The sequence below is a fragment of the Lissotriton vulgaris genome, chromosome 1_1, assembly GCF_964263255.1.
Source record: "Lissotriton vulgaris chromosome 1_1, aLisVul1.2, whole genome shotgun sequence".
NCBI lineage: Eukaryota > Metazoa > Chordata > Amphibia > Caudata > Salamandridae > Lissotriton > Lissotriton vulgaris.
Window position 1 is genome coordinate 2,055,891,861 of NC_141685.1, and position 20,651 is coordinate 2,055,912,511.

A 20,651-nucleotide genomic window follows, 5' to 3' on the forward strand; every position below is an offset into this window, starting at 1 on the left:
AGCTACATATTTGGGGTAAGGAGCTCTGTCACACCGGGCGTCATTCAACCTGTTCCAACATGCTGTACCTATTTCTTTGTGGGAATTGTAAAAGTAAGGGGGAGTACAGCTGGTAGACCTCCCAAGATGTTATTCCCTGTTGAGATTTTTATGGCAAAATGTTCTCACCCTCCTCCTGTCGGATACCTCTATTCTGTCCAAATCTCCGATAGGGAGTGGGGTAGAAATATGATAGGTGCAGAGGGAAAATTTGGGTGTTTGACCAAGATGGCGACCTGCTGCAGATATATTCTACTGCACGGGTGCTCCTAAAATGAATCACTACACAGTTTCCCGTGATAGTTTTAGGCCCAGTCCCAATCCAGTCTACCCTTCTTACACACAATATTTCACCAGAGGCGTTGGGGGGAAGAGGCCTGTTTGAGTTAAGCCATTGTATGCATTTGTTTTTTAATTCAGAGTGATCCTCACTTTTTCCCTGACTTAATGGGGGGACCCCGACAAGGACCACAACATATGGTAAGGACTCAGTCGGAAGATCAAGGGTGGGCAAAACTGATAGAGTCCCCTCCTCCGAACTATTTCTACTAGCTCGGGGTTGGCGGTTCGATGAATCTGGTCTGTTTTCAGTGGATCCCCTCAACACTGCGGTTTTTCCAACATCTGCTATTCCAGCCCTAGGCGGAGGTAAAACAGAGTCAGGGTTAGGTTTTGCAGTTACCTGAGCCGATACAGCTGGTATATTTTTGCCGACTGGTGGAATTTTAGTGCCGGAGATAAGAATAGGCTTAACAGTGATAGGGTTTCCTGATGGACTGATCGGCTGAGATCTCCCTAAGCCTAAGTTATTAATCGTGGGGATCAATCTATCAAGCCTAGATGTCAATGGTTTGAAATAAGAGCCAATGATCTGATCAATCATTTGTTAAAAATACCTACATAGCATTTACCGATTTGTAAATACCGAATCGGTAAATACTAATTACCTACATCGGGCCCTAGATTCTTTTTGGATATTATGAATCTTTTCCTCAAAAAAGGCTGAGATCTGGTCATGTAAAGTCAGTGATAGGGGGATATCCTTAACTAGTTTTTTTGGATTAGTAAAGGACTTTACAATCGAGAAGATCATTTTCTGATCCTGCTTAGCATCAAGTATTATTTTTGAGAAATACTCTTTTTTAGCAGACTTAATTTGTTGATGATATTTTTTCCTAGTTATTTTATAAATTATTAGTTCTTCTGCTTTGAAGCCTCTTCCCCAATTATATTCCAAGTGTTTACACTGAAGGTGGAGATCTGCTAATGATGGTGTGTACCAGGGAGCGGAAGTTTTGAGATTGTTTTTAGTTGTGGCTTGAACAATGGGAGCTAATTCATTACTGATAGAGTTAATCCATGCATCAAAGCGCCGGGAATCATCTACGGTATTTTCTGACGTAATGGGTATGGGAGCTTGTGCTATATAAGGCAGCTCTGGATTTGCATAATCCTAGCCGATTTATTGCAAGGTAGTGATCTTAAAATAGAGCTCAGGGAGGGATTTTCGAAAAAGGGGTTATTGTTCAAAGGGATTAACATATGGTCAGACCAAGCATGAGGGATTGGTGTATTAACTGTTAAAGAAAGGAAACTGGAGAAAGCCCCATCTAGAGTGGGGCCCTGTGTGGGACCTGAAACCAGCTGGTGGAGCCTATGGGTTTCTTGTGTTTCAAGCAAGTTTTCCACTTCTGCTTCTTTCCGACATTCTAAATGAAGGTTGACATCATCTAAGAGAGTAAAGTTTGAGTATCATAGAATAAGGAGTCCTAATGCATCTCCTAAAGTTGAAAAAACTCTAGATTAGCGCCGGGGGACTGTATATCAAACCTCCTATAAAGGAGGTAGAGCCATTGAATTTAAAGCAAAAACCTATGCTTTCCGGTCCTATCAGGAAGGGAAGGTGAAAATGTGTGTACTAGTAAGAGTTTTGTTAAATAATGGCTAACCCTCCTCTTCTTATCTCCTTTCTATCATGTCTATAGATATTATAGCTAGGTGGGAGGGCTAGTGCAATATTGGGATTGCACCATTCCTTAATCCATGATTCTGTAATAAAGAGAAAGTCCAGCTGCATTTCACTCATCATTTCATTAATGTCTTGGGCTTGCTTACAAAGCCAACAAGCATTAATGAGTACTCTCTTCAGCTAAATATTGTGGGGAATATTAGCAGTAAGAGATGAGCGAGTATTAGAAATCATCAAAGCTGTTTTGCAGTTAATGCAGGTTAGAGGGCCCTTGATTTTACTTGGCAACAAACACATATCAAATTTATGATGGGTATTTAAAGATTAAAAAAATTCTGGTGACATTGGAATACCAGAGGAAGATCGGCTGGCGTGGCTGGCCCCGGCCGCGTCCGGGCGCAGGCAGGCTTGCCTTTGGCATGCCGGCGGCGCACTCGCTGCGCTCGTCTGCTGCACGTCCACAGTGGCAGGCCCAATATATATTGGTGCCTGCCCCAAAATGGGCCTTCCTTCACCCGGAAGAGGAGCGTTAATGTACAAAGTGCAAGGAAAGTAAAGCCGGGCTTAAAAAATCAAAGCGACTTTAGGAGCAACAAGCTCAGAGTGCTAAGATGAACACCAAACAAATTAAAGGTAAACTTCCCCCAACAGTAATTCAATTCCGTTTCCCGAGCAACAATTAAAATGACATGAATATTTAAAATTAGGCCGCATGAGCTTATATTAAAAAGAACAAATTCTTCAATTCATCAAGCAGCATAGCATCCATTTATCCGCTGCACGTCCATGGCGGCAAGCCCATTAAATACTGGTGCCTACCAACCACTAGAGCGCAGCAGCACCAAGATGGCTGCCCTGCAACGGGCCTTCCTCCACCCGGAAGGGAAGTGTTAAAGTGCAAGGAAAGTAAAACCAGGGTTAAAAAAAACGAAGTGACTTTAGGAGAAACAAGCACCGAACACTAAAACGAACAGCAAACAGATTCAAGGTAAATTTTCCACAATAGTTAATCAATTCCGGTGAGGTAGGAAGCTGTGAACTACAGGGCCAAATTACTATACAGAGTCAGCGACCATTCCCCTCATAACACTGCAGACAGTAGTGCATTTAATGTGGTGACGCATGGTGTTTAAAATGATGACATTCAGATCGAAAAAATATGTATTTTCAACTGTACACCATATTTAATGACCTGCCATTGCGAGATTAAAAGAATATGTGAAATGTAAACAGGTTTAGGTCCATCATTCCGACCCATCATTCTGCTACCCCGCTTGCCTTACCCCTCCATGGTTTCCCCACATACCTTTCCATTCAACAGCTTCACAGCCACTGCTGCCCCTTTTCGTCGTTGTCGGGAGTTGATTTATAAATTTTCTAATGGATGCTTCATAGCTGCCAAGGTTTCAGATTGCTATGTGTGACATTTTCATAATTTCTGTGTAATTATGAGTGACATGTAAAGAACTATGAGTGACACTTTCTCCAGAGCATAATCAAGCAATGAAGACGAGGGAAACATATACATATAAATTACACCAGCCCTGCCAAGTACCACGCATCAGGGGTTTGACTAACGCACATAGCTGCCAAGATTTTAGAATGCATATTAATGACATTTTTATGTGTACTCTACTTTTGAGTAGCATTTACATCTATCATGTGACACTTTAAATAACATTTTATCAAGAGAAGTTAGGAGGAAAACATGTATGGGACAAAATAGCAAATCGTCCATGTATTGTAATACATAGATTAGATCACCAAATCCAACAAAGGACATATAGGCGTTCTAAAGTTGGTGTGCATGAGGTCCCAGAGTACTGTGGTTAATCCAAGTTTTTTTAATAGAATGGAAAATATATTTTGTTTCATTCATTGCAACGGCTAACCGCTCCACCATTATTAACAATCTTAAAAACCCCTTACTGCTCTCTTGACCCCTCTCGCCTCCTTCAAGGCCTCAAAATAAACAAACCAGAGACCGAGCAGCGACCAGGGGAGGGGGCACTAACAGGTCTTCAGAAAGGGCAATAACGACATCAGAGGGGGCAATAAGAATGCATCAGAGGGAGCATTAACAGGAAATAGAGCGGGCAAAAACGCATCAGAGGGGGCAATAATGAGACCTCAGAGGAGACATTAACAGAACAATAGAGAGGGCAACACTGGCATCAAAGTTGGCAGTAATGAGGCATCGGAAGGTGTATTAACAGACAGATGGAGCAGGCAATAACGGCATAAGGCAGTACAATAATATCACGTGGAATGGGTTAATAACAGGGCAGTAAATAAGGAAATTATACTACTTTCAGAGAGAGCAATAATACTGCATCTGAGGGGGCCTTAAGAAGGCATCATGGGGGTTAACTTGGCATCAGAAAGGGCACTGATAGGGCCATAGAGATGTCAATTACAGAGCATCAGTGGTGGGAATAATAGCAAATTAGATAAGACAATATCAGAGCATCTAAGACTGAGTACAAAGGTGGTGCTTCAGATGGGGTAATAACAGGGCATCCGAGAGGGCAGCAGAGCAAATCAGAGGGGTTATATTGTCATCACAGGGGAATAAGAAGGCATCAAAGAGGACAATAATAGGGCGCCTGTGAGGGTATCCAGACACAACAATAATATGGCACCAGCGAGTGCAAAAACAAAATACCGGACACAATAATGAGAGGCATCATAGAGGGCAATAAAAAGCATCAAGGAAATAGAGCATCAGGACTAGAAATAACATGATTCATCTTATAGACTTAAACACAGGGTCTGGGCTGGTACCTATTTGGGCCACGGCCCGGTCGCAGATGAGTCTGAGTGTCCAGAAGCTGCACGGGGGATGACGCTTGCAGGCAGTGAAGCACTCTGGTCAACAAGGGCTGGTCGCGGCACTGCAGACAGGCTGAGCTCAGGCGAGGACGCTATTTCAGGACTGTTTACCACCCTGCCTGCGGCCTCCACAAAGTGATCGGGGTGGTGCTGTACAGACTCCTCATGAGTTCAGTGGAGGAGGCCTGTTATACTTTCCTCGAGGCCGCTTGGTGCTACAATTCCTGGGTAACTTTTCTGTATTGGCTGCATTCGGCGGGGTACAATTAATAGCAGATGTGGTAGCACGGCGGCCCGGGCCGGAGCGAACTGCCTGCAAAAGTGCTGCGAGAGGTGCCAGCATTGAATTTGTGGCGCTGCCCGCAATTTTTCATACAGTCCCAAACCACCTCAAATCACAGCATGAGTGGCACATGGACCCCTGAACGCAGAGCTGCAGCACACTGCATGATGCCCTCTGCAGTCTTCTCCCGGACTGAGTGACTGACTCGTCCCGATTCGGCCCGCACCACATTGCGCCCGCGATCATTATCACAACTTTGCCTTACATTCAGCAAGGCGCCATGTCCAGTCTGTGTGTCCTGTCGTGGTTGACAGAAATTAATTAATCACTGGTCTCGATCTGGCCGCCCTCCCCGCCGGTCGTCTGGCAACGCCGGGGTGTTATTAATATTTGCGCAGACACTAGCCTCAGCAGCGCATGGCGTCAAGGTGTCGACTCGACTCTTAGATTCCCCGCCTCTTCTAACGTTACCTCACTTCCTCTCCTTCAGGACGTGACGAGGCACACACTAAGGTCACATCCGGATAATCAGGACCCCCACAGGTGTGCCATAGCCAGTAGAAATCACTGCAAGGGGCAGGAGGCCCCTCCCCCGGCCCCCGGCTCCCGTCTTGGTAATTGGCAGTGAGTCATGAGTGTCAGTGGTGTGTGTCTGAATTAAGTCCTGCGGCGCCGCGGGCTGCCGGGCAGATCGGTTACAATTACATTGTAGCGCTCTCAGCCATTTCAGAGCAGAGAGCAGAAATGTAACTATTCATTTTGAGCCCAACTGCTGGAAGCACGTCCATGGGAGCAGCAGAGACGGCGCAAAGCGCCGGTGGCGCGCGCTTGCACCCTGCTTAGCCAGCCGTTTCAAAGTGGCAATAAATGCGTGACAATGCATTTCAGTGCGGTGTTGCGAAACACCACACTGAAATGCGTGAGCGTCACACCTGATGCGTGATACTTGGCAGGCCTGATGCTTGAAATTCCAGCAGCCACCTCTCACATGCCCTGTCACCCCGATCGCCATCTCCGTAGTTTTCTATTCCTGCCACACACCTCATGCACACCGCTTTATTTGTGTGGCATAATGGACATTCATTGTATATATAATCGAACAGGGTCTAGGATTTCGCGTAAAGCACGAGAAGCACTAGAACACACATGCCTTGGAAAACATTACTTCACTGCAGTGTAAATACATTCTGTGTACGCTCTAGCCTTGGGTCTAGAATATTGCAACTTGTTTTCCTTGAATGTCTTTGCTTCAGTTTCTTGGTACACATTGAATAACTTGTGATCACATCCTCTGAAACCCACAATGCACCAGGCACAGACTCCACACCTTAGAATATATATATTTTCCACATCAGAGAGAACAGAGAATAACGATGCATTTATACGTGTATGCGCGCAGTTTTCTCACTAGTACTTCAGGGCTTGCAGGTTTGCAATGTATGTCAGCCAGCTGTGTAAGCCACAGCTCCCTGCCTCGCGCTGCTACCCACACTCCAATTTCCATCGATGCTACTATAAAGGGCCAGTGTTTTCACTGAAGGCAGGTTGCATCCGTAATCCTAGTGGTTAGGGACCTATTGATTCTCAATTTCTACCACCAATTCATGCAGCAACAGCATGGACATTACAGCCTAATGGGCGGGGAAGGGATCTGAAAGCACAAGCAGAAAATCCAGCTAATCCCTCAGAGTCCAAGAGTCAATGCTACACACTGCCCTTTTGGGTCGTGTTACAAAAATAAACTAGGTACAATATTGACACAGCAATACAGTAGAGGCTGTTTATAGATTTTTTTAGAAGTAAAAAACAATCTTTTTCCAAAGCCAAACGGCATAAAGGGGAATTAAAAGATGTGGCATGTTTGCATGGGCACACTTTTAAATCTGGATCGCTGAACTAACTCAAAATAATTTCCATATATAATGAAGTATTGCAGAGCGTGACCTGCCTGACTCCAAAACGTAGGGCATCCTCTTGGAAAGACAGGATAATGAACTGAAATCAGCAAGTGCATCTGCATTATATTTCGAAATCGAACACGCAATTCACGATAGCAATTCTATTTCTAACTATTTAATCAGCACCGAAACAGTTTTAAGCAGGATCAAATTAAATTACGTCGAGAAATAGTTTAATCCATGTGTGTCCAGCGAGAGCACATTTGTAGCTTTCGCTGTACCCTAAAATTGCATGCTCTGAAAAGGGAAAACTCCACATCATTTTGACACTGGAATATACAATATGGACTGGCTTGAATCTCATTGACCTAAGTGTGCCTGCTTAAGAGGAAATCCTGCACCACATTTTGGGAAATACACCAATAATATAACATACAAAGCGAACATCTGAGTACACATGGATGACTCAGTGTAGCTATTTACCTGTGTACATGGGTATTACAGCTGAGAAGTGTGATCCATTTGGATGACTATGAATTACCTGACCGTTTTTATCATTATTGTTTCTCAGCATCATATGTTTATAAAACCTTACTCATACATGCATCAATCATGCACATCTTAGACAGAATGGAAGATAGAGGTGTGCACGGTGACATGATGTAGGTCCTGATGGTATTGGGGGTTAGAAAGTTGCCAGCACAACCTGTTAGTATCTGGGAGAGACCCATAAAGAGATCTGACTTTAAGATACCACTACTGTACTCCCTTGGACGAAGTTACTCTCTTTTTGAAAAAATGCACAGTTTCACAGCTGAGCGCAAAACGACTCAGGAACAGAGACTTACCACCGCATGATAAGGAGCATGAATACACAAATGGAGAAGTTGTGGTGGCAGTTCTCGCAGTAAATAAGAGGCAAGGAGCAGTGGTAGATCCACAGACAACTATCATGCACCTTTTTCTCAACACAGGTTCTGCTGATGTAAGACTTTTATTGAACATTATTCCAGTTCCAAAGTATCTATATGGCTATTCCATTGCGAGTTTATAAAATGAATAATAATTGTGCTCGTCTCTAACAGTAGGGCAACACACAGAAATAGTGAATGGTCTTACAAGGAGAAATAAAAACTTTTTTGAGTGGCTTCTTTTCCGTGGAGTCCATTGGTTAGGGCAGAAGAGTCTAAGAAAGGTAACCTAAACAAGCTTAAGAATTTAAAGACTCATAAGAAAGTATTGATAAAATATTCATAAAAAAGGCAAATCTTCCCAAATGGTACCCAGGAAGTTTTACTTTTAATACCAGAAACATGATTCTAAGTCTGTACATTTAATTTTTTTTTCACAGGGATGAAATAGATCAGAGATCCAACAAACAATACCATCATTCTCAGTTTTATCTCTTTAACTGTGCAAACATTGATGCTTAATAATTCAAACCACCCCAATATACTTGAACTGTTAATGAACCTCATCTTGTGTAAGAGTTAGTACAGGCCGCTACTTTAGAATTCATTCCAACTTTGTTTTCACAACCAAATCACTTTATTAATTAGACTGTTAAAATGTACAATCTGATTCTTTCATTTTTTGATTAAGCTGTGCTTCATCCATTTTCACCCCTGTCCTACTTTCAGCCTGGTTCTCTTTTTGATGCAGCATCTGTATAAACATGAGTAAAGAATTGCAGGTTGGGACATTGTAGACTGTGTAAACCTGCAGAGACAGCTTGCTCAAAGGTTTTCAGGCAATACTTAATTCTCAAGTAAAGTCTACTCAGAATAGCATATTTTGTTGTTCAGCTTTAGGATGTAGCAATTGCACAAGACACCGAGGCTGTCGATTCTTGCCTTGCCTCATTTCTGTGTTCTTTCCAAAGTTCATTTTACCTCTGGGCGTTCCTTGTTTGCGATCTGCCCTATAAAAACCCATGTAACCATCGTTCAAGCGTGCTCTCCACTTGAGTAACTCCATGGTGCTCGTTGGATGGAGACCCATTAAGAATGATTAATAAATGGCCTATGTTTTGACTTCACTCCAGTGTTGATTCCTTCTTACTTGATAAGGACCCGTGGCAAGAGTGGTGACCCTGCACCAGCAGATTAGAATTAATCTGCTCCACAAGAAATGGAAACTATACATTCTGTTGCATTTGCAAAGATATAGCAATAAACATTGTATTAAAACAAGCACGTTCTTATGGATTATCTGCACGCAGAAAGGTTTTCTCAACCCCTGTCATTGACCCTGTTTTCTCAGTTCGACCCTTTAGCATTGGACCTCTATTGTGGACAAATGCCTGCTAAAACCTTTTGGACTGGTCTCGGCATAGGGAGCCGCAACAGTAACTTTATGTAAAATGATTGGGTCATTGTGGACGTATTCGGAAGGTAACTAAAGAAACCAGAAGCATAGATACCAGAAAGCAACCCCCTCACATCAAAGGTTCAACCTACATCACCCAGGTAACTGTCTTTACTCCAACCTTACTGGCCTCAATGAGGTCCATCTGGTGAACTTCTTTGGTGAATAATGTTGGTGCTCTTTAACGACCATTGCTGATAACCGACTATATTTCCATGGAGCTAAATGTTTTATAATTTCCAATTGCTTGCAAATGATTAGTACACGTTTTATTGAGTTACGTTACAACAAAAAATGAAAATAAAACACAGAGAAACATGCATCATACTGTGAACTTCAGTTTTGTAAATCACACAACACTAGGGAAGAAATAGATAATCTGTCAGTTTTCACCAAGGCTTTTGTTTATCTTCCAAACTCTCTATTCGAACAATTCGGTGCAAATCCAGTTGAACCTATTTGCTGCCTATCTCAGCTTATCCCAGTTAAAATGATTTAAAAAGAGGACGAAGTCCTGTTCTGACTTTGTTTTCTTCATACCTAGCTGACCGATCCCATTGTTTGGTATACATGTTCTTTTCCTCCTAAGATAAGTAAAGTTAGCTTTGATTGTGTACAATATGCAGATGACCTAATATTATTGAACTATGCATAGGCAGAACAACAATGTAAACTAGTAGCTGATAAAAAGCTTATATTGAGTACGGCAAATGTAAAACTCTAGTATTAGGTAAAAAGATGCCTAAATTCACTTGGTGGATTGAAGGGGTAAGCTCTAGCAAGTGTGTAGGGTAGGTGTAAGAAAGGAAGACAGAGAGGCAAGTTTGTTAGGGGTAGGGAAGAATATCACACCATAGTAGTTGGTTTTGCATGGAAAGGACAGGGCGCGTGAAAGATCAGAGTTCGTATTTCTGAACAGACTAGAAGGGCATGTAGAATGGAGTGTAATTGGTTTAGAACATACTTCAATAAATATTGAAAGTAAACTCCATTAGCATATGCAGCATGTGAATGCTGCTAAAATTTAATTGAACATGGTGGCAGCTCATGGCCAAAAAGAACATAAAGGGAGGATTTGAAGATTTGAATAGGAAGAGAAGGGTGGGGAGACAGGTGGCGGTTAAAAAAAGAACAATGATCATGGTTTGTGGCACACAGCACAACATATGAAGTTCAAAACAAAAGGCACACGTGAGAGCAAAAAGTGTACCAATGCACCAATGGAAACTACGCCATTGGAAATCTGGGGGCAAACTCTAGGGAAGGGGGAGAAATATGTATTTGGGTAAAATAAAGCAACAGTCCTGCAACTGCTGCATACAATTAAGTTATATCACAATAAGTGTAGTTGTGTAGGGCTGGGACAGGAAAGGAAGAGTTGGAGGTATGTTTGGTTGGCAGACAAGAACATACCTTGCTTAGGTGGGTTTGTAGATGAAGGACATGGCATGAGCGAGCATAGTTTGCATTTTAAAAGGGGCAAGAAGGGCATAAATGAAGGAGTGCAATCGGTATACTGCATAATTTAACATACGGCAAAAGTAAACTCCAGGAACATAGGCCGCATATGAATATCAAGACTATGTAATTAGCTGTGATTGTGGCAAAGGGATTGTGTTGGACTTGGTCATCTTGGTCCTCTCTGCAGCATATTGATTACTAAAGACCGAAACGTCGACCAATGCTTTTTCTTCCACAACTGTATTTTAATTTTTATGAAGAAAAGCTTGTACTCTTGTTACAGAGAAGTTGATTCAAAATCTGTATTATGTACTTCATGTAAAATTGTGCTTGATACACTGTATTGTACCCTATGCTATGAAAATTTACATATAAAATTTATATTTTTTCTATCTACACCTGCCTCTACACTCCATTTCTGTTCTGAGACTAATAGCTCCATATTTTGTGACATTTAGCACAACTTTTTAGAAAAGATTAACAAAGTTGCTTATTGATGTAACAAGACTATCATTGACTTTAGGTCTAACAACTAAGAATCTAAATAATAAAAAAAAAAGTAAAGTCCAGGAGATGCCCTACCCAGAGGGAGATTGAGAAGTTTCATAGTGGAATAGGAAAACAGAGGTGATGGGGGAACTTGGAGAAAGACATTGAGGGAAACAAATGCACTTTTATGGAGAAGTTTTATAAAAAGAAAAAACAAGTTCCCAAATAGCAAACAGTTATGGAGGGATAAAGCTGCCCGTCAAAGACATGTGAAACAGTCTGCTCCATGGAAGGGACATACAGGAGTCAGATGGGGCAAAACAAATAAAACTAGCAAATAGAAAGCCAGATAACAAAAATGGTAAAACAAAAAGCCAATGGAAAGCAATGAGTGGAGTTTCTTTCCAGGTCAACTGGCAGAATGTCCCAAATAAGTCTTTCGCACAGACTTTGGCCTAAAAAAGTAGTATACAACTGTGTAATCAAAACATCATTTTACTTACAGAATAGTAGCTACTTCAGAAAGATTTAAAAAACTTCCAGGAAAATCTAGCACTTGAGCATGGTTTTAAAAGTTTTTCAGTGAAGGGCTCGTTTAGATATCATGATCTTAGTGCCCATTAAATTATGATTTGATCAAAGCAAGCCAACCAATGGATAAACGGATTCTCTTGAATCCCAAAACAAGTTGTAAATTCCTTAGACATGCCACACAAAAGTGAACAATACAAATAAGTAGCATGGAGGCAAAACACCATCCTGAGTGCAAATTCGGAAAAAGAAATGTGCATATAACTGTCAGCGAGTCCAATTTTGGAATTCAGGATTAAAGTTTACACTCATAAATGATTTTTCTTGTGCCATTATTTTGTTTAATCAAACCATTTGTGTATATCAGTTCCATGTTAAGCATGTTTAGCTGTTGTGTAAGAGTATTATTGCATTGCAAAGCACACAATGATATAACTCTTCAAGACAGTATCTGATGAGAAAAAATTAGTGTTTACTACAGTGGAAAATTGAATGGATGCACATTATCAGATGTGGCCATGATGTAGTGCTGCACAGACACCTAAGTGGTATGGAGATTTAATTAATATTATAGATGCTAGAAGTCATCAGTAAATATCTTAAGATAGGTAATAGGTAAAGAGCGTTTGCTTTGGGACTGAACTTTGATGACTTGTGAATTCATTACCTAGGATAAGATGAACTAGCAGAACATTACAATTAAGAATGAGGAGTAGATAGTGCAGGTAATAGCAGAGCACACCTTCCTACAATGCATTGTGTTTCCAGACCAATGAATGTCATTTAAGCCCAGTATAGATTTTCACATTAGCAAAACATAATACATATTACAAGACTAACCTGTGAACCTCGGGATCCACGTTTGTGTTCCCATTCTGGGTGTCCCATGAGCTGAAATAAAATATCAGAACAAAGGTAAGCCACAAAGTACAGAAAGAAATGTAACGTAATGTAAATAAATAAAAATTCATTGTTGCACACTTGTTTGTGCTTGTTAAAAAGCAACATTTTATTTTTAAGTTACCATATATTTAAATTTTAAAATATATTTGTGGTACCAAAATGGATTTCCATTGTTTTAAAAAACTATGATGAAATATGCACAACTGAATTAGAAAACTGGAGAATGATTGAAATAATGGTTTGGTAAAAGTGGCTATCTAGCCAGTCAATACGCTGAACGCATTTCTATGGTGGAGGTAATTTCGCAGAAAGGATATCTTCTTTAAATGCGTTAAATTTCATCGCAAATAAAAAGACTTGCACTCTCAATCTTGACAAGAAAACATAGGAGCTTGGGCATGGTGGTACTACTTTTCACCAAAATGTTAGTACAAGGGGCCTTACGTACTGAAACTGCATTAGGTAAAAGTAGTTGAAATTTGCTCACTGACTTTACCGAATGCATTTGTATTTTATGAAACAACCTAGGTCGGTTCACAACATTCAGAATTGTGGGTAACAATTTGACCTATCTCATAAATATTAAATGAGGTATTTTAGAAAAAGCAACCCACTACCAGGGCCGGACTGGGAACGCAAACCGGCCCTGGAAATTGAGGCGGGATGGCCACAGGTGGGGGTGGGAGGGTCGTGCATGGAAACACTACAGCTGCTTTTGTCACTGGGGGACGATAATGCTGCAAAACCACCCCTGGTAACAAAAAGCAACCCCCCCGCCAATGGGTCCAAAACCGGCCCCCACCCTGGCGGCCCACCGAGGAAATGCCCGGTTCTCTCTACGGCCAGTCCGGTCCTGCCCACTATGGCTGGCTACAATCACAGGCATGGTGATCTGCTGGGTTCATCAGACCACCATGTCTGTGATTTCTTTTCATTAAAGCATTTTTAAATGTAGTCCATTTTTATAAATGGAATACTGGGTCCCGTTGACCATTGCCTACTTCTAAAATTGTTTTTTAAAACATTGACAATGGGGATGGGATCCCATTGGGGACACCTTCCCATCTATGGATGTGTTACCACCTTCTTTGAAGTGGTGGCAACATATTAATACTTTGCAACGGATTTCAGTTGCAAAACATGAATGCATACCTTTAGGAATCAGTTGTGGAGGAAATGCAGCTAAATGATTTTACTCTGTATTTAGAGTTTCCCTCAGAAATTGGAGGATTTTCACTTCCCTCCAAATTTTCAATTAGGTCCTGAATCTTGGCTGATTAATGATAAAAAATTAATCAAAATGTATTTCACGTCTTTACTACTAAATGACAAAAGCTTAAAATAGCTGTTATGTGAAACATATTACTATTTCCAATATTCCGAGTTTTATCTTAATAAGGCAAAGATCCATTTAAGAAAACAACATTTTAAATATATATCCAGATCAGCTTTTAAGATCATAATAGTTTAGGTATCAACACTGCCTTGGCAGCCTATTACTATTCCTTTACAACCAACTTCAATCAAATAGCCCCTTTCAAGAAACCCTCTTCCTCCCCTCCTCATCCAAGAAACCAGGCACCCTGATACCCTGACAATTTACGTTGGGAAATAAAAAAATGAAAATGCCTGGAACAGCGATGGCGTTCCACTAAATTCCCAGTGGATATGGCATCCAACCGTGCCACGCCCAGTGATAATCACAATAGAATCAGCGTGCATTACTTTCACTATTGCCCTAGTGGGCGATTCTGTAGAAGATCTTTACAATGCGTTAAATAGGTTTTTGAATACTTGCATCTGTGCCTCTATTACTCCGGTATCTCAAAAACTCTATGATGCTTTAGCCGAATTCTTAGAAGATAAAATTAACACCATCTATAGGAAATTTTCCATCCGTTTAGAACAATCAGATACAGTACTGGACCTGAATTTACTTCCTTCAGATGGCAGGGGTGTAATGGAGGTCTTTGACCTTTGCTGTGAGGACTAGGTGCAGAAGATGCCAACCCTTGCCAAATCAGGCTTCCCCTTAGATCCTTGTGCACCGAGTATAACAACCAGTCTATCCAACTGCCTAGCCCCATCAGTAAAAAAACTGTTCAATCTTTCCCTAACTTCTTCTAAAATGCCATCTGATTGGAAGCGTGTGCAAGTATCTCCACTTCTTAAAAAAAGCCCTCCGCCAACCTTGAAGTTCTTAATATACTTCACTCCCCAGCACACGTCAAGTTTCCAACTGGTTTCCCTATCGTAACTGAGAACAAGCAATTATGTTATCATCACACAACATCAAAAGTGAACAATTTCATCTGGTTCTTTTGTTTTCAAGTTTATTCTTGTGGTCTTGTGTATCAGTTGTCAACAGCCACAGCCAACACGTGTTTTGTTGCTTAATGGGGTGTTGTCCCGCAACTTCCTCAAGGCTGTATAAATATAAACATACACATGCCTATGTATTCATTGTTTCATAAACTCATGCAGGTAATACACAAAGTGCATATTGTAATGTCACAAAATACCAGGAATCCACACACGTTTAAGCCAACCCAATTGTAGTTTCAGTACATTTCAGAAAGTATTCATGAACTGTAAACAGAAAAAAGCCTCTTAAAGGGAGGCGGACTATAACCTGAATTCTGTGGAGAGAGAAAATAAATAAGGGCTCTTGACTTTATATATTAAATAGCAAGTGCAACCTTAATACCCAAGAGTGCACTGAAGTGTGTGGTGGTGTCACTAACCTCATGAATTGGGTGCATGGCCTCTATTGTGAGTAGTGTTCAGTGGAAATCACATACACTATAATCACAAAGACGTCCCTGTCTCCAATTGTAAATGGAGAAATGAGTGTAGTGAAAAAAAACAAAAAAAACGTCAATCATAGTATATGCAAGAAAGTCCATCCGAAATCAAATACCTTAAACCTTCAAATCTGTGAGTTCTGTAACATAAAAAGTGCAAGAAACAAGTGTAGAAAACACTCTTAGTCAGCCTTCTTACAAGTCATCTCCATAAAGCAATTCAATATGTCCACCCTATGTTTGAAGTTGAAACACCTACTTGAAATGTGGTGATACTTCCCACCCACATTGGGGTTCCGTACTGCGCGGCGTGTCCAAATTGTAATTAATCAAATGGCAAGTGTCCTTGTCAAATCCTGGTTTCTGCGGAATTCATATCTATTAATTTAGCACATCGTTTTCTAAATATAGTGAACTTTTAATCTATAAATTTAAACTGTGACACATTCTCTAATGCCATTAATCACTAAGTTCACATCGTGGGGCTACCCGTATATACAGTGTTCACATAACACCATGGTTGGCGAACTAGGACCTTCATATAGCTATGTTAAAACCCCACTCCAATATGTGTCATGCCTCTTATGGCATATGCACTCTCAGGGCTAGATTGACATTAACAACCCGCTCGCGAAAAACTAGGACCCTGCTTCGTATGTATAAGCAGCACTCGAAATGTTTAATGCTTAATCAATCCTGACTGCGCATAAATCCTGTGCCCGTCCCTGTTGTTTTTAATCATCAATACCAATAGACAATCTACTTCCATTGTCAATAAGTACCCTAAAGCCATATCCAAACTCGCTGCACTGCCGATCGGCCCCTGAACATCTCATAGTCAAAACAGCCCATCTCCAAGTTCAAACCCTCACCTCCGTGTATTTCTTCTCAGTCCTCACGCCTCTCCTATCTTTCACTGTGTACAGTGACAAGCTCCCGACTCCTAGTACCGACTGCCTCTATAAAGGCCTGCCATACTTTTGCATTGGACGCGCACGCGTCATCACGTGTCCTCCTATTTCACAGAAATTGACAGTGGACTTCTAGAATAGCCGCGAACAGCCGCCATCTTATAATGTGCAATTGTTTAAAGTGGGTGACAAAATATATATCGTTCTGCTAAAATCACATGCACCATATGTGAATTAGATTCCATGAAATCCAAAAGAAGAGTAAACTCTTATTTTCAAATATATGTTTGTGTGATTCTACCAAGAGGCGCCACTATCCTATAATTAATACCACGGTTCAGGGGAATTTAACCTTGAAGTTCTTGCTAACTTCACACCCACCTCAATACTACCTCTCCACACAAACATTCTAAAAAGCCATATTAACAAACAACTAACATCCTTTATAGAAAAATACAAGATCTTAGACCCCTCACAATCAGGCTTCAGAGCTTCAGAGCAATACATATTACTGAGACCGCACTTTTGGAAGTCACCGATAACATCCGACTTTCTCTAGGCAGTTATGTTAGTATTACTGGATCTGTCTGCAGCGTTCCACCACTCCATCCTTATACGCAGACGACATGAAGTAGCTATTTATGGCAGAGTACTACTCTGACTTGGCAACTTTCCTGACAACCATACCCAACACATCTGTTTGGGTCCATTTAAATCAAGAGATATGCTTACCAACAAAGGGGTCCCACAGGGTTCCTGCCTGAGCACAACTCTTTTCATCATCTATGAAGCACCACTGGCACAAATTGTGAGATCTTGCAGTGTGGAAATCATATCATATGTAGACAACACTCTACTGCTCATTTCTTTTGGCCCTGATTCAGACAAAGTGAAAGACCAATTTGCGGAGAATTGCAGTTCTGATCAGTAACAGCTGTCTCCAAAAGAATAGAGGGAAATTGGAGATAGTGCTGTTCAGCAAAGCTCACAAGCGCTGGTTGTCTGACTGATGGCCCCCTGACCTAGGCCCAGCTCCTTCTCTCAAGCAAGTGTTGATAAATCTGGGAGTAAAAATAGATCAAACATTATACATGTGAGATCAAGATACTACATGTGACTTCTGTTTTGCCACAATGAGGTTGTTAAACAAATTTTTCCCTAACTCCCACCCATCTCTAGGAAAAACCTTGGTCCAGGTTCTTATAACTAGTCTCCTGGACTATGGGAATGCACTGCTGGTAGCAGCAAAACACCTTGCTGGCCAAACTACAAGCCATGAAGACCACTGTTGCTCGGCTAATCTGCAGTCTGCCCTCGGCTCCCATACACAAAAAACTGCATTGATAGCTCATTAGAAAGCAGACAATTTTTAAGCTCTGCTGCTTAATGCACAAGGCTTTGTACCAGAACCAACCTGCTCTTCTGTGCTCAAAAATGAGTTATTTGCCTTCCAGACAGTTAAGGTCCTCAAACAAAGCTCTCCTGCAGAGCTCATGCATCCGTATCACCCGATTTGGAGGCAGATCATTTTCATATTTGGCCTGCATAACTGTTTTAGTCTCCCTCTCCATATTTTTACTTGTTTGAACCTTCATGAGTTTTAAGAAGATGTTAAAAATATGGTTGTTTTAAACAGTGCCAATCTCGCCTGATCAGCATAGCGACCGAGATACTCCTCCGGGAGCTAGTCATGTGCTATATCAAGTTCTAATAACGATAACCATTTACAGCGTTTTTGTAGCACATTCTTGTTGTGCTTAATCTATGAGCAATACCTAGTAATCTCAAACTTTCATGCGCATCACCAAAGTTCTAAAACCTAACATTGTATATGTACATGTGGGTATCTATAGAACATTTTACGTAAATGTACTGGAGACCTTCGTTTTACTGAAATCACAAGGATAGCAACAGTTCAAACTGATATTTCACTACTTAATCTTCCTACCTTATTATTTTATTATCCACAACGACATAGGGTCGTGACTCCTAACCAGTAAGACTGAGTCCAAACTATTTAACAACAAAACAACTGCCAATACTGGGTATTGTTCAATCAATTTTAGAATTAACCTGTATGAAAGAAACATAAAGGTCCGTTTTTTTGTTTACGTCACTAGTTTGTTTATTTATTTGAACACTAGTGGGAGAATTTTTTTTTCTTATATTTTCATTAGTAACCAATTTTTGGTGTATATACAAAAAACTAATACAATAACATATTTACAAGTGATTCATAATATACAAAGACACTTTACCAACAATTTTAAACACATCCAAGCTTTCACACTGGCCAACCCATTCATCCATCTACATTCATCCAACACAAACAGTACAAAACCTAAAGGTCTAATGTCAAAAGAAAAATCTATATATCAATTTCTTTGAATGTACATATATACAAATTTTACATTTCCACGTTTTTTTCCTTTTAAAATGAGATATTTGCACCTTTTTTTATTGGACCTATTTAAAGAAATTATTTCAATTTTTGACAAAACGACCACACAACCGGTCATCCTAACTTCATAGAAAGTATGAGGAAGAGAAGAAATGGATCACTTTGACCTCTAACGACCTCGCGAACCAGCTTCCGCTACAAATCCATCCAAAACGACACAGGGTCGTGACTCCTAACCAGTAAGGCTGAGTCCAAACTATTTAACAACAAAACAACTGCCAATACTGGGTATTGTTCAATCAATTTTAGAATTAACCTGTAGGAAAGAAACATAAAGGTCCGTTTTTTTGTTTACGTCACTAGTTTGTTTATTTATTTGAACACTAGTAGGAGAATTTTTTTTTCTTATATTTTCATTAGTAACCAATTTTTGGTGTATATACAAAAAACTCATACAATAACATATTTACAAGTGATTCATAATATACAAAGACACTTTACCAACAATTTTAAACACATCCAAGCTTTCACACTGGCCAACCCATTCATCCATCTACATTCATCCAACACAAACAGTACAAAACCTAAAGGTCTAATGTCAAAAGAAAAATCTATATATCAATTTCTTTGAATGTACATATATACAAATTTTACATTTCCACGTTTTTTTCCTTTTTAAATGAGATATTTGCACCTTTTTTAATTGGACCTATTTAAAGAAATTATTTCAATTTTTGACAAAACGACCACACGACCGGTCATCCTAACTTCATAGAAAGTATGAGGAAGAGAAGAAAGGGATCACTTTGACCTCTAACGACCTCGCGAACCAGCTTCCGCTACAAATCCATCCAAAACGACACAGGGTCGTGACTCCTAACCAGTAAGGCTGAGTCCAAACTATTTAACAACAAAACAACTGCCAATACTGGGTATTGTTCAATCAATTTTAGAATTAACCTGTATGAAAGAAACATAAAGGTCCGTTTTTTTGTTTACGTCACTAGTTTGTTTATTTATTTGAACACTAGTTGTGTGGTCGTTTTGTCAAAAATTGAAATAATTTCTTTAAATAGGTCCAATTAAAAAAGGTGCAAATATCTCATTTAAAAAGGAAAAAAAACGTGGAAATGTGAAATTTGTATATATGTACATTCAAAGAAATTGATATATAGATTTTTCTTTTGACATTAGACCTTTAGGTTTTGTACTGTTTGTGTTGGATGAATGTAGATGGATGAATGGGTTGGCCAGTGTGCAAGCTTGGATGTGTTTAAAATTGTTGGTAAAGTGTCTTTGTATATTATGAATCACTTGTAAATATGTTATTGTAGTAGTTTTTTGTATATACACCAAAAATTGGTTACTAATGAAAATATAAGAAAAAAAAATTCTCCCACTAGTGTTCAAATAAATAAACAAACTAGTGACGTAAACAAAAAAATCGGACCTTTATGTTTCTTTCATACAGGTTAATTCTAAAAATGATTGAACAATACGCAGTATTGGCAGTTGTTTTGTTGTTAAATTATTATTTTATTAGGCATAATTATAAAGAGTGAATCTACTGTGAGCCACAGATCACACTGAATAGTAACAAGAAATAGATGCCCCATATGGGATTACAAAAGACACACAGAAACATGTAGCAAGCACAAGGAACAAACTACATTGAAGCAGAGCAGGCAAGGGAGGAGGTAGAAGAAGCAAATCAAAGTGGAAGAGAATAACTGTGTGCAAGTCAAGTCACAGATGAAGCAAGA

General features: G+C 40.2%; 1 protein-coding gene across 1 annotated transcript in view; it reads right to left on the reverse strand.

Moving 5' to 3' along the window:
• The window catches only part of PDE3A (phosphodiesterase 3A), a 1,268,538-nt gene that overhangs the window by 631,020 nt on the left and 616,867 nt on the right, over nt 1-20,651 (reverse strand). Inside the window, exon 2 of the mRNA XM_086920567.1 lies at nt 12,710-12,760. Within this exon, the coding sequence (XP_086776693.1) occupies nt 12,710-12,760 (51 nt within the window). The remainder of the gene's footprint in view (nt 1-12,709; nt 12,761-20,651) is intronic.